Source organism: Protomyctophum parallelum (genome assembly GCF_964188405.1).
Source record: "Protomyctophum parallelum genome assembly, chromosome: 6".
NCBI classification, from domain to species: domain Eukaryota; kingdom Metazoa; phylum Chordata; class Actinopteri; order Myctophiformes; family Myctophidae; genus Protomyctophum; species Protomyctophum parallelum.
This window is the reverse complement of record NC_139701.1, coordinates 13,178,847-13,193,159: the sequence shown is the minus strand read 5'-3', so window position 1 is coordinate 13,193,159 and position 14,313 is coordinate 13,178,847. Positions and strand designations below refer to the sequence as shown.

At 47.7% G+C, this 14,313-nt stretch overlaps 1 protein-coding gene across 1 annotated transcript in view; it reads left to right on the top strand.

Moving 5' to 3' along the window:
• The window catches only part of tle2b (TLE family member 2, transcriptional corepressor b), a 102,909-nt gene extending 92,187 nt beyond the window's left edge, over window positions 1–10,722 (top strand). Inside the window, exons 18-23 of the mRNA XM_083766618.1 lie at window positions 2,778–3,027; window positions 3,549–3,796; window positions 6,164–6,311; window positions 6,664–6,814; window positions 7,552–7,628; window positions 10,428–10,722. Of these exons, the coding sequence (XP_083622744.1) occupies window positions 2,778–3,027; window positions 3,549–3,796; window positions 6,164–6,311; window positions 6,664–6,814; window positions 7,552–7,628; window positions 10,428–10,535 (982 nt within the window). The 3' untranslated portion in view covers window positions 10,536–10,722. The remainder of the gene's footprint in view (window positions 1–2,777; window positions 3,028–3,548; window positions 3,797–6,163; window positions 6,312–6,663; window positions 6,815–7,551; window positions 7,629–10,427) is intronic.
• The last annotated feature ends 3,591 nt before the right edge of the window (window positions 10,723–14,313 follow it).

The following is a 14,313-nucleotide window of genomic DNA, read 5'->3' as shown; positions in this document are numbered from 1 at the left end:
ATATAATGCAATATGTAATAATCAGCTCATACATTATAAAGACATTATTGCATTATGAAGTTTTATTACAGTATGAGTCGCCTATGTGGAGGTTCTTAATGTAACACATTATTACATTATAGAAAAATCTATGAAGTTATGTGCTCGTCTTTTAATTACATTATGAGCTGATTATTACATTATGAGGTCAGATGTAGAGTTGCTGGCCGCCTCAGCTCCATATATGGAGATCTAGGTGATGATCCAGTCTTTTCAATGTATGGCTATCCAGGGTTTGATGAGGTCAGTGTCGGGATCTTATATCATATAGAAACGGCCATATATGGTGGTGTGACGTGTCATGAGGCGTGACCATATATGGAGGCATGACACGAGGCGTGACATGACACACTTACTGACTGACTGACGGGAAATGCAGGTTTTCATAGTAAATTAAATGCATATGGTCGTGTGTCTGTGGTCTATGGTCTGGACATGGTGTGTGTGGGACAGGGGTACGGGGTTATAGCAACTTATTACATTACTTAAATGCCTTGATATCATTATGTTATAATCGACCATATAGGCCTAGCCTATTATTGCATATCATTTTATTATTGTTAGATTTGCATTTCTTCAAATATGCACACTTATACCACCAACTAATAAGCTTTCAATTAAAATATTACCTACAACAAACTACTTCAAACTTTTCCAAACCGACCACGTAATTATGTTTAAGCACAGATGGTACTATATACACCCGGCATTTAAGCGCGCACCAGCAAGTGCGTGTCGTGCACGCGCATTATATTTCGCGTGCGTGTATGTGCGCTTGTGCACGTGGAAGCCGGAAATAAAAGCACTTCCGGTCCCTCCCCTTGCGAGACTGCAGCTGGGTGCTATTGTCTTTATAAGTCCAATGAAACACTTCTTTGTAACGTATGGCCGCTGTAGTCTAGCGGTTTAATCACTCGCCTCTCAATGTTTTGGTGCTGACGACGCTGGTTCGAATCGCGCGAAAGACAAAAGTTTTTATATTAAAAAAAAATAGCCGTATGGAATGAATACATTATTTACAATACATTAGGCAGGCAGACAGGCAGGCAGACAGGCAGTCTGTCTGTCTGTCTGTCTGTGTGTCTGTCTAAAATATAATAATTTTGGTCTGCCGCGAGCGGGAATTGAACCAGCGTCCTCAGCAAAAAAGAATAGAGAGGCGAGGGATTAGACCACTATGCTACAGCGGCCCGTTACAAAGAGGTGTTCCATTGGACTTTTAAAGTTAAGTCCAACGAGAGCAGAAAAAAATATATATGAAGGACGCAGGCTCGCCTGGAGACCGGACCGGCGAGGCGCACGTCGCAAACGGGTAGATATAGTCGCGACGAGTCACGTTCTGCCGCGACGAGTCCAGCTCACGCCACAACGGGTAGATATAGCTGCGACGAGTCCCGTTCTGGCGCGACGGAAAATAATAGTCACCCTATTACGTCGCAAACGGGTAGATATAGCCGCGACGAGTCCGTTCTGCCGGGACGAATTGATATTTACGCCAGGACGTACTCGAATATACGTTGCGACGGAAAAATATACGTCGCGACGTACGTCGTCCGTCGTGAAGGGATTTTGCTGTCTCTCGCCCTGAAGGCCCTAGAGTGGCCACTGGAGGTATTTCAGCATTTCAAAGCATCCAGTGGAGAACGGTAACAAAGTACATTTTACTTAGAGTATGGTATGCAAGTAATTTCTTGTAGTATGTGTGCTTCATTTGAGTATTTGTATTTTTGGATACTTTCACTTCACTATACGTTTCAAAGACAAACATTGACCTTTTGACTTTGATCTACGACCTCACAACGCATCGTGGGTCACTATGCGACGCGCTGTGCGCTTGTAGATGTGCTGTTTTCACTATTATGTTGTGTTTAAATTAAATTTGAATACGGCAATGCAAGCGTTGAAAGAAATATGTACTTTGTAGAATGTAGTACTTTTGATTACTTAACTATTTTTTTAAAGCATGTACTTTCAAATACTGTACCTCAAGTGCAAATCTCCAGCACTGCGAGTGTCAATCAATGCCACTTGTGTGAATCAGTCAAGAGTGTGTGAAATTATTTCCTGTGCATAGTTCCAATCCCATCGGTTTTACATAGAAAAGAAAGGGAGGACAGAGAAAAATGATAAACTCCAGCGATTCTCTCTCTCACTCACTAATTTGAAATGAAAAAAAAGCCCACCGCTGTACGGTATTGATCTGCCATTAGCCATGGAGGCGCGTCGACGTTCTGCCTTGTAATGCAATCTGTCATTATGCATTCACTCTCACCTACGGCTATTGTGAGCCAAGTAATTGCCACATTTTTTACGACAAATATTACGGTTGGAGCTCCGAGGCCATTATGCTGTCGATACATACACACACGCTCCATGGTAGCTATTCATTCCATGTGTGTGTGTGTGTGTGTGTGTGTGTGTGTGTGTGTGTGTGTGTGTGTGTGTGTGTGTGTGTGTGTGTGCTCTGCCTTTCAAAAGTATCTGTCATACTCGTAACCTTGTGCATTGGCAGAGATCTTTCAAGACTCTTATCTCTCTCTCTCTCTCTCTCTCTCTCTCTCTCTCTCTCTCTCTCTCATTTTGAAAGCAGAGTTAAAATAACAAAGAGCTCACCCTTCACAGAGAGTCACACACTCCATGTATCATTGACCCCCCCCCCCCCCCCCTATTTTCAAAAATAGCAGATCTACAACCTTGTAGATCAACTATCTCTGCTATTTTTTGTACATTTTCCGCAGTGCCTACTCGTTCCACGTGAGCGCAGACGGGCAGATGCAGCCGGTGCCCTTCCCTCCGGACGCCCTGCTGGGCCCGGGCATCCCGCGCCACGCCCGGCAGATCCACACGCTGAACCACGGAGAGGTGGTGTGCGCCGTCACCATCAGCACGTCCACGCGCCACGTCTACACCGGAGGAAAGGGCTGCGTCAAGGTGTGGGACATCAGCCAGCCGGGCTCCAAGAGCCCCATGGCACAGCTGGACTGTCTGGTAAGAAACATCTTGTTTGTTTTTTTTTCTGTTCATATTTTCATTTGTTTTAGCTGATCTACAAGCCCACAATGCATTGCAACATGACACGTTGAGAGCTTGTGGATCTGTTACCCTCCAAAACCCACAGACAAAGAAAACCTGAACTCTCGCGCCGTGAGCTTTTAGAACGGCTATTTCCGATACTTTTGTGCGGCACTGTAGTATGACATAGTACGGCATTCATTTACGAAATATGACATTACATATTATATTTTAAATGTACAATTTACAATTTACACATTTAGCAGAGGCTCTTAATCCAGAGCAAGGTCAACACAAGGTAATACACCAAAAACATGCCAGGTACCGTACATGTTCAAGATGAGTTTTTCTGCTTCATTTGATTGAATCTCCTTAAGAGACTGACGTTATCAAAACATCCTCATTCATTCATCTGCTGAGCTCAGCCGATCCTGTAGAGACTCTTGATTACAATGAGCATGTGAGACAGTCTGGCTTCCTTATCTCTGCCCAATTAGAACCGGGACAACTACATCCGCTCCTGCAAAATCCTCCCCGACGGGCGGACCCTGATCGTGGGCGGGGAGGCCAGCACGCTGTCAATCTGGGACCTGGCCACGCCCACTCCCCGCATCAAGGCGGAGCTGACGTCGTCTGCGCCCGCCTGCTACGCTCTGGCCATCTCCCCCGACAACAAGGTCTGCTTCTCCTGCTGCAGCGACGGAAACATCGTGGTCTGGGACCTCCACAACCAGACCCTAGTCAGGTAATTAAGACCTCCACCACCAGACCCTAGTCAGGTAATTAAGACCCCCACAACCAGACCCTAGTCAGGTAATTAAGACCTCCACAACCAGACCCTAGTCAGGTAATTAAGACCTCCACAACCAGACCCTAGTCAGGTAATTAAGACCTCCACAACCAGACCCTAGTCAGGTAATTAAGACCCCCACAACCAGACCCTAGTCAGGTAATTAAGACCTCCACCACCAGACCCTAGTCAGGTAATTAAGACCTCCACAACCAGACTCTAGTCAGGTAATTAAGACCTCCACAACCAGACCCTAGTCAGGTAATTAAGACCTCCACAACCAGACCCTAGTCAGGTAATTAAGACCTCCACCACCAGACCCTAGTCAGGTAATTAAGACCTCCACCACCAGACCCTAGTCAGGTAATTAAGACCTCCACCACCAGACCCTAGTCAGGTAATTAAGACCTCCACCACCAGACCCTAGTCAGGTAATTAAGACCCCCACAACCAGACCCTAGTCAGGTAATTAAGACCCCCACAACCAGACCCTAGTCAGGTAATTAAGACCTCCACAACCAGACCCTAGTCAGGTAATTAAGACCCCCACAACCAGACCCTAGTCAGGTAATTAAGACCTCCACAACCAGACCCTAGTCAGGTAATTAAGACCTCCACAACCAGACCCTAGTCAGGTAATTAAGACCTCCACCACCAGACCCTAGTCAGGTAATTAAGACCTCCACAACCACCAGACCCTAGTCAGGTAATTAAGACCTCCACAACCAGACCCTAGTCAGGTAATTTAGACCTCCACCACCAGACCCTAGTCAGGTAATTAAGACCTCCACAACCACCAGACCCTAGTCAGGTAATTAAGACCTCCACAACCAGACCCTAGTCAGGTAATTAAGAACCTCCACAACCAGACCCTAGTCAGGTAATTAAGACCTCCACAACCAGACCCTAGTCAGGTAATTAAGACCTCCACAACCAGACCCTAGTCAGGTAATTAAGACCTCCACAACCAGACCCTAGTCAGGTAATTAAGACCCCCACAACCAGACCCTAGTCAGGTAATTAAGACCTCCACAACCAGACCCTAGTCAGGTAATTAAGACCTCCACCACCAGACCCTAGTCAGGTAATTAAGACCTCCACCACCAGACCCTAGTCAGGTAATTAAGACCTCCACCACCAGACCCTAGTCAGGTAATTAAGACCTCCACCACCAGACCCTAGTCAGGTAATTAAGACCTCCACCACCAGACCCTAGTCAGGTAATTAAGACCTCCACAACCACCAGACCCTAGTCAGGTAATTAAGACCTCCACAACCAGACCCTAGTCAGGTAATTAAGACCTTCACCACCAGACCCTAGTCAGGTAATTAAGACCTCCACAACCAGACCCTAGTCAGGTAATTAAGACCTCCACCACCAGACCCTAGTCAGGTAATTAAGACCTTCACCACCAGACCCTAGTCAGGTAATTAAGACCTCCACAACCAGACCCTAGTCAGGTAATTAAGACCTTCACCACCAGACCCTAGTCAGGTAATTAAGACCTCCACAACCAGACCCTAGTCAGGTAATTAAGACCTCCACCACCAGACCCTAGTCAGGTAATTAAGACCTTCACCACCAGACCCTAGTCAGGTAATTAAGACCTTCACCACCAGACCCTAGTCAGGTAATTAAGACCTCCACAACCAGACCCTAGTCAGGTAATTAAGACCTCCACCACCAGACCCTAGTCAGGTAATTAAGACCTTCACCACCAGACCCTAGTCAGGTAATTTAGACCTCCACAACCAGACCCTAGTCAGGTAATTAAGACCTCCACAACCAGACCCTAGTCAGGTAATTAAGACCTCCACCACCAGACCCTAGTCAGGTAATTAAGACCTTCACCACCAGACCCTAGTCAGGTAATTTAGACCTCCACAACCAGACCCTAGTCAGGTAATTAAGACCTCCACAACCAGACCCTAGTCAGGTAATTAAGACCTTCACCACCAGACCCTAGTCAGGTAATTAAGACCTCCACAACCACCAGACCCTAGTCAGGTAATTAAGGCCCAAACCACACCAATGCAACTCCTTGCAACATGGCCATTGGGAATAATGGTTGCAAGTAATTGCAAGGAGTTGCATGGCGACCCTCTGGTGTCGCCATGCAGAGGGGAGAGGAGAGAGGAGACATTGAAAGGATAAGTGAGAAATTGGCTATTCTTTACAAAATAGCCAATATTACATGGAGATTCCCAGATGTCCCTAGTGTCCACCTATCCTGTTACTGAATCCTGAGGCAGAGATCCATTATGCAGAGAGAGAGAGAGAGTTGAACAGTGTGTTGCCGTTGTCTCTCGTCCACGCTGCAGGCAGTTCCAGGGCCACACAGACGGGGCCAGCTGCATTGACATCTCCAACGACGGCACCAAGCTGTGGACAGGAGGTCTGGATAACACAGTACGCTGCTGGGACCTCCGAGAGGGAAGGCAGCTCCAACAGCACGACTTCACCTCACAGGTACACACACGCACGCACACATGCTCGCTCGCTCACGCAGTCACTCACTCATGCACTCACTCACTTATGCTCACTCAGTCTTGGCTGTCACATTAAGGCTGCAATAATGGACGGTTGTTGTCAGATGAGGTTCGATTGGCTGTGTAATGACTTTCTCTCTTGTCTTTTTGTGCCTGCCATTTCTCTCTCTCTCTCACTCTCTCTCTCACACACACACACACACACACACACACACACTCTCTCTCTCTTGGCCATCCTCGCCCATTCTACTCTCTAAATACTCTCTAAATTCTCTCCCTCCATCCATCCATGTCCATCCGTCCCTCCCTCCTTCCCTCCTCTCTGTGTGCAGATCTTCTCTCTGGGCTACTGTCCAACAGGAGAGTGGCTGGCCGTAGGCATGGAGAGCAGTAACGTGGAAGTGCTTCACGTCTCCAAGCCTGACAAGTACCAGCTGCACCTCCACGAGAGCTGTGTGCTCTCCCTCAAGTTCGCCTACTGTGGTGAGTAATGCACACGCACACGCACGCATCCAACAAGCTTAAACTGAGCAGATTGAACCTTCTGTTCCAGAGATAATGGCCTCTGTGCACAAGGATGCTAACGGTAACGCGCACCAACGTCCTTTTTAGCGGTGCCGGCCCACGGGAGAGAACTCGAAGAGCGAATCTTGAAACAACAAGAAAGTGGCCTCACACGCCAGTAGCCACGAGTGCCAATACTTTATTATAGGACAGCGGGTTAAGACAGAACGATAATGGCCAAAACATCTTGAAAATGGCCATTAAAATTGCCATCTTACTTTATTTTTTATTTTTTGGGCTAAGATTTCAGAACACTCAGAACACCAAATTACATTTGGTCATGTTAAATAAGGCTGGAAAAAAGGCTTAGTTATTTGGGTTTTGTTCACAACACACCTGACAAAAGACCACTGAAATGTGATATTGATTAAATAATACTGTTGAAATGCAGTGCATTTTCATGTGACTTTAGTGTGGTACCTATACTGTAGGTAGGAGATGTACTGTAGTTGTTTTCATATTTTCTAATTTGGCCACTGTGTGTGTGTGTGTGTGTGTGTGTGTGTGTGTGTGTGTGTGCGTGTGCGTGTGCGTGTGCGTGTGCGTGTGTGTGTGTGTGTGTGTGTGTGTGTGTGTGTGTGTGTGTGTGTGTGTGTGTGCGTGTGTGTGTGTGTGTGTGTGCGCGTGTGCACGTGCGCATCTGTATGTAATTGCAGGTAAATGGTTTGTGAGCACAGGAAAGGACAATCTGTTGAACGCATGGAGGACACCCTATGGAGCCAGCATTTTCCAGGTGAGTAACAATAATGCTTTGCATGCGTGCGTGCGTGTGCGTGCATATGTGGTCTGCGTTCACGTCAAGCCCCAGATAACAATAGATACACAGAGACTGGCATGGACAGGAAGAGGATCAAATTGACATTTGTACATGTATCAGAATACTTTATATTGATATCATAAAGTTCCTCCTCTCCATATTCTTCCATGTTCAGAAATGCCACATTGTTCAGCTAAAACTGAACTGTAACTAGGAGGGACGAAGGTATGCATTCATGACGAGTGTGCTTTCTGCGAGCACACAAAGTGAAGTCCATTTAAAGTGCCGATCGTGAAAACGGACCTGGCATGCGTGCGTGTGCGTGCGTGCGTGCTTGTGCGTGCGTGTGTGCGATGCGGCATGGCATGGCTGTCATATATTTCTGTACACCAGAGCCAGCATAGAGGGAAAGGCATGGTGGCTCCTGTCCTGTCACCCCTCAGGCTGAAATGAGAATGCTGGCTATCTGCTCTGTTATCCAAATGCCAGGCGCTCCCCCCTCCTGCCAAATGGCTCGCACCCCACGTCATGTCGCACACACACACACACACGCACAAACACGCACGCACACTCATCTCTGTCCCCTCCATCGCGGTCGTTTTTATGCTGGTGTCCGTCGCTGAGTAACACCTCCTCTACACGGGCGAGGAGCGAGCGTTCCGACGGCGATAAAAACTGTCCTGATACGGAGCTTCGGCCGTTGCGTTTGCGACACAGCCTGAACAAATCAAATAATAACAATAAATAGTATAGCGTGTATATACTGTGTACATCTAAATAAAAGTGTTTAGGGGGCCGCGAAACCTCGCTCAAATAGAGACTCGAATAGAGAGCGAAGATAGGAGGGGTGGACGACGCTCGCGGTACGTCAGGAAAGTCTCATTGAAGAACATGTATTGTAATGAGATTTCAGCGCATCGCTGGCAGTGCGGATGGACTGTTATACCCCATCTCCCCTCTCTTCTGCCCCGCCAGTTGCACGTCCATTTCAACCCACCCACACCTCCAAATATTCCCCACTCCACCGTCGGCACCACCACCACCACCACCTCCACCACCCACCCACTCTGGCAGCTCGTAGTGTGAGCGATTCTGTCAAAATGGCCTCTCACCACTGGACGGATGATTGACAAGCCTCTGCTGCCGTGCCTGAAGCTACAGTACAGTGGCACGGACGCAAAGGGGGGGGGGGGGGGGGGGAGGAGTAGAGAGATGGAATGAAAGCCAAGAGAGGAAGGGGTTGGGGGTGGGGGGGGAAGAAGAAAGGACGGAGGGAGGGAGAAGATAAATGATCGAGCAGAGAGGGAGCTTTAGCTCATCTAAAGCCAGGTGGTGCACATGAGGCACGTGCACACATAGACATCAAAGGGGGCTTCGGCCCCTGCCCTTTTACCCCGTCTAAAACAACTGTCCTCTCTCTCCAGACCATGAATGCATTTACTATATGGTGAAAGAAATGCAAATGCCCTCCTCTCCTTTCCATGCCCATATACCCGAGAATTGCTTTTTTTTGGGGAACTCTCCTGATCTTGAACGCAGCATTTTGCGTTGAAAGAATTTATTTTTTGAGATCCATGTCATCGGGACATCTCCAGTAGCCAATGGGTCACGCCCGGAAAATAGCAAATCTACAAGCTTGTAGATTTTCTATTTTCTTCCAACAGCGTAAAAATGTGGCGCAAATCTTTGAATATATATTCTTTCAAAGTGCATGTTTTTAACTCGGGTCTAAATGGGTTAAACAGTAAAAACCGTAAAACCACACAACCTTCCTATCAATTAATCTGGTGACATGTACAGTAAATCCAATGGGGCGGCAGTGGATCCTGGGGGTAGAGTGGCCGGTAGAGCAGCCGGATCACGGTTCGCATGCAGTTCGATCCCCTAGAGTTAGTGTCGAAGTGTCCTTGAGCAAGACACTGAACCCCCTAATTGCTCCTGATGTGCAGTTTGGTGCCTTAACCTCGCATGGTTTCCTCCGCTATCGGTGTGTATGAAAGTGTGTGTGATGTGCTTTGGATAAAAGCGCCATTTAAATGCACCATTTACCGTTTACCAAAGTAAAGGCTTGATGTTAGGTGGAAGCGATTCCAGAAATGATACAGCGTTGCAGAGCTAATGTTGAAGACGTTCGGGTGGCGGTGCTTCATATCGGGACGGCGTAGCAGGACCTTTGGTCTTCAAAGCGGTAGCCGCGGCGGGGCTTGTTAGTGGCCGTTTGTCTCGGCCGTTTCTAGCTCGTATATACTTTGAAAATAAGGTGTCGCCGCCAGACCAGACGTTGTTGGCAGGCAGAGAAACGGATCTCAGACCGCCGTAACATTTACCTGTGGTTAATGAGGCCGCTCGTCTCCAGGGACGTGACGAGAGAGAGAGAGAGAGAAACGGAACGATCCGTCTCCCCAGAGCCCCGAGAACAATGAGTCAGCGCTCGCGCTCGGCAATTATCTTCCAACGCGGCAACGGCTCTGTTTTGAAATGCAAATTGTGTCTCCGTCGTTGATTGAGCGATGAGTCACATCGCCGTTTATAACATCTTCCTTTTATCCGTCTCCCTTTATTGTCTCTCTCCCTCCCTCTATCCCCCCCCCCTCTCTCTCTCTCTCTCTCTGCTTTCGTCTGTCACTCTCCACCTCTGTCTGTCTGTCTGTCTGTCTGTCTGTCTGTCTGTCTGTCTGTCTGTCTGTCTGTCTGTCTGTCTGTCTGTCTGTCTGTCTGTCTGTCTGTCTGTCTGTCTGTCTGTCTGTCTTGCCTTGTCTGTCTCCCGTCCTCCAGTCCAAGGAGTCGTCGTCCGTCCTGAGCTGTGACGTGTCCCCAGACGACAAGTACATAGTGACCGGCTCCGGAGACAAGAAGGCCACCGTCTACGAGGTGGTTTACTGAGAGCTGACGGGACGCGACGGGGGGATTGGGGGAGGGTTGGGGGGGGGTCACCTCCTCCTCCTCCTGTATAGCAGCATCGGCGCCCGGATCTCATCAGCACCACTTCTTTTCTCCCGCCTGGCCTGGCCTCGACGGTTTTTACACACACGTCTGTGGAAGCTCGCACCCAATCACGCACGCACGCATACTCGCACACACACGCATATGCGTGCGCACATGCCGCGCGCACACACGCACATCACAAATCTCTCTGCCCAAGGATGACACGTGATAGAGAGAAAGAAAGCTGCATACGAGAGAGAGAGAGAGAGAGAGAGAGAGAGAGAGATGGGGGGGGGGGGGGGGGGAGATAAGAGGACAAAGAACAGGGCCGGTGGAGCGTGAAGATAAAGACAGGAAGGGAGAGGGAGAGGAAAGAGAAAACAAGAGGACGGGGAAATAAGGACGATAAAAGAAACGAGGAGCGAGAGAGGAAGAGGTGGCAGAGCGAGAGAGAGAGAGGGAGAGAGGGAGGGTAATTACGGCTGTTTCCTGATTAAGAGCTCAGTGAAAAGGAGGCCCCCAGAGGAGGGGGGGGGGGGGGGGGGGCACTGTGGGAGTAGCAGCAGCCAGGAGCACTGATACCACACAATCGATTCATTAGCCAGACGGCGGACGCCTTAATGAGGCCGACACCGCAGCCTCGCTACGCTCTCCCCCAGCGAAGGGTGTCAGGGTCTGAGGAATGCTGACGTCCTCCTGACACGCGGGGCTTTGCACACACACACACACACACACACACACACACACACGTGTGTGTGTGTGCGTGTGTGTGTGTGTGCGCGACGCGTACACATGCAGACAGAAACATAGCCAACAACACATACACTCGAGACGCTCGTGCACCGTTCAGACAAAGAGAGTGTAGCTCGCTTGTTGTGCACAATCACACAGACACGCGTGTACGGACGAACGCACGCACGCACGCCCACGTGCGCGCGCACACACACATGTATACACTCACACACAGCGACCAATTACACATTCATACCAATGCCCCCCCTGCCCCCCCTCCCTCTCGCTGCCTAATATCTGTTTTATTTTGGTCTTGACAAAAAGGGCGCCGTCGTCTAACGAGCAGTACAGTCGGGCTGGGATTCTCCCAGGGCTGAAAGAGAGACACAAACAGTCTAACAGAGAGCATCATGCAGGCGAGACGTTCTCTCTCCTCTAATTCCTGTTGGATTGTTCTCCTGCCACGCCGCGCTGCACTCACTCTGATTAAAAGGAACCGTTGGCAAGACGAAACGGCCTCGACAGCCGTGCCAACCTTGCTGTACACGCAGAGGTGGAATTAACACCCAACACGGGTTTTTTATTGCGCGCTATTCTTAGCCGTGAACTAAAACAGCAGCTGATAATAATAAGTAAGCTGCATCGTCCTTTTGGCATTTCCGTAAATTGATCCCTTGATTACATTTCACATTTTCATTTTGTTCCTTTCGTAAAACAAAATCACAATGACGGCTTTTCGGAGTGACGATGTTTGCGTGCTAACAAGCTAGCGTTAAGTCCCAGTTAAATCATGTGTTGGTGAGCTACCGATTGGCTAATTCATTGACACGACACCCTAGGACCGATTGCTCCTTCGTTAATCCTCCTTGTATCATATTCCTGACCTGGGTGACAACTTGTATATCAGAAACTCACCGCTTTAGTAGAACTCTCATCACAGAATGTGTAGATTTTAAAGGCACATTTAAGCTTTTCTTTTTTTTAGGCATTTATTTTGATATTTTGTATTGATAGCGTTTGCTTGTTTTATGTAATTAATTATATGGTTATGTATCGGGGGAGGGGCTATGGTTGCCTATACCTGTTCTTATTGGCTGTGGGAGCGAACAATGAGGGATGTAAATAATGTGTGATGCACACGCACACAAAGCAGGGGCGGGACAAAATATCTCAGCCATTTTTTTCTTTTCTTTTTGTTTGAATCTTTTCTATTGGATGTGTGTGTGTGTATCCTTGGTGATGGTGACAGGCAGTGGGACAGCGCTGTAAAAAACAGCAGTCCTCGCTGTCGGGGCAGAAACCTCTCCTCTCCATATTCCAACGCCCTACTCGATCACACTGTCACTACAGCGTCACATGTAGCGCGTCCGTCCACGAAGCCACGACACGTTTCCAGCTTGTATACTTCAGCTATTTTTGGAATTTGAAATGCTGAGACGTAACCGTTTTGGACATGTGAGATTTCTACCCGACAGAGACGATATAACTATATGAAAGGAGTTCCTCTGTTCCCGGTTTTGTTTTTCCTCTCCTTCCCGTTATTCTTTTTTGTTTGTTTTGTTTGTTCGTCTCAAAAACAGAAAGTGTTAATAACCGTACTTTAGTCAGATAATGCTACTTCGGTGTTTCTGTTGTTGGGTCTCTGTGGTCTGTATATGCAGCGGGCACTATAGCGAAGACGAGGGTTACAGGTTTAGCCACTCCCAGAGGTCTCCATTTCACTAGGGCTGGGCCTTATGGACAAAATGTCCCAATGTGTTTGACCAAATACCTCAATATTCACGTTGTGAAGCTAATATTGTATTGTGACTACAATATATTAAAGTCATAATGTGTAACGTCCATTTTGGTAGTCTTTTTTGGCAACACCTATGGATACAGTATACTGTAGCTACCGTTGTCTGTTTGAACTGTGATTCCCAGAATTCCCAGAAATCACGGAGGAACCTCTCCAAAAGTATTGCTGCTAAAGGTCGTCAATGTCGTCATGGCATTTTGCTGTGGAGTTGTTGAAAAATATACCAGTGAAAACTGAAGATTTTTTTTTGCTGGGGCACGGTGGCACAGTCGGTAGTGCTGTCGCCTCACAGCTAGAAGGTCCTGGGTTCGATTCCCGCTGGGGAAGCTGTGGGCTCTGGGGGTGTGCTCTCTCCTCCGTGTCATCATTGCCCATACCCGAGGCGGGGTTGGCGAAAGGGCCTTTCTGTGTGGAGTTTGCATGTTCTCCACGTGTCCCCTAGGGTAGGTGTAACCCTTGCAAAAAACATGCAGTAATCCTGGTCTCTAAACTGCCTCCCCCTGGCCAGCCGGGGCGCCTGATGGAGGGGAAAGGAACTGGTCGGAATAACGTGTTCCTTCCACGCGTTACGTCCGGCTGGGGAAACTCCCCCCTGTCAGGTAAAAAGAAGCAGCTTGGACTCCTCATGCATAGAAGGGAGCATGAGGTCAGTCCGCTGCCCCCGGTTGGCAGAGGAAGTGTAGTGCCCAGGATTACATTAGATATTGACACTGGGTGAAAAAAATCGTGGGATAAAAAAAACTAAACTAAAGAATTTACACAGTATGACTTTAATAAATAATATATCACAATATTACAATATCCAAAATGCCATGTGATATCTAGTCTCGTATTGTCACCTTCTTAAACTAATAATAGTAATAGTAATTATTTGAGGAAAAAGTCACTGGCCACCTCTGGTAAAATCGCCAAAGTCCTCATTGAAAACGTGATCCCGCCTCTTTTAGTAAAATGGCTCATGTCAAAAGTTTAGCTTAGGCCAAAATAGGCACACAAAAAAGTCAGGACGCAAGTCCGTAAATAAATTGGCCTATTTAATTATGTTTAATCCTTTTACGTTACATAACTGTGTTATTTTAAGTTAAATAGTCATAAATTGGTTTAAACATTTTGGGTGAAATGATCAAGAAATATATAGTTTTGTTTTGAGATCAACTTTTTATTTTTCCTGAAGAGAAAAAAATACTTTGGCCAATAGTTCAAGAA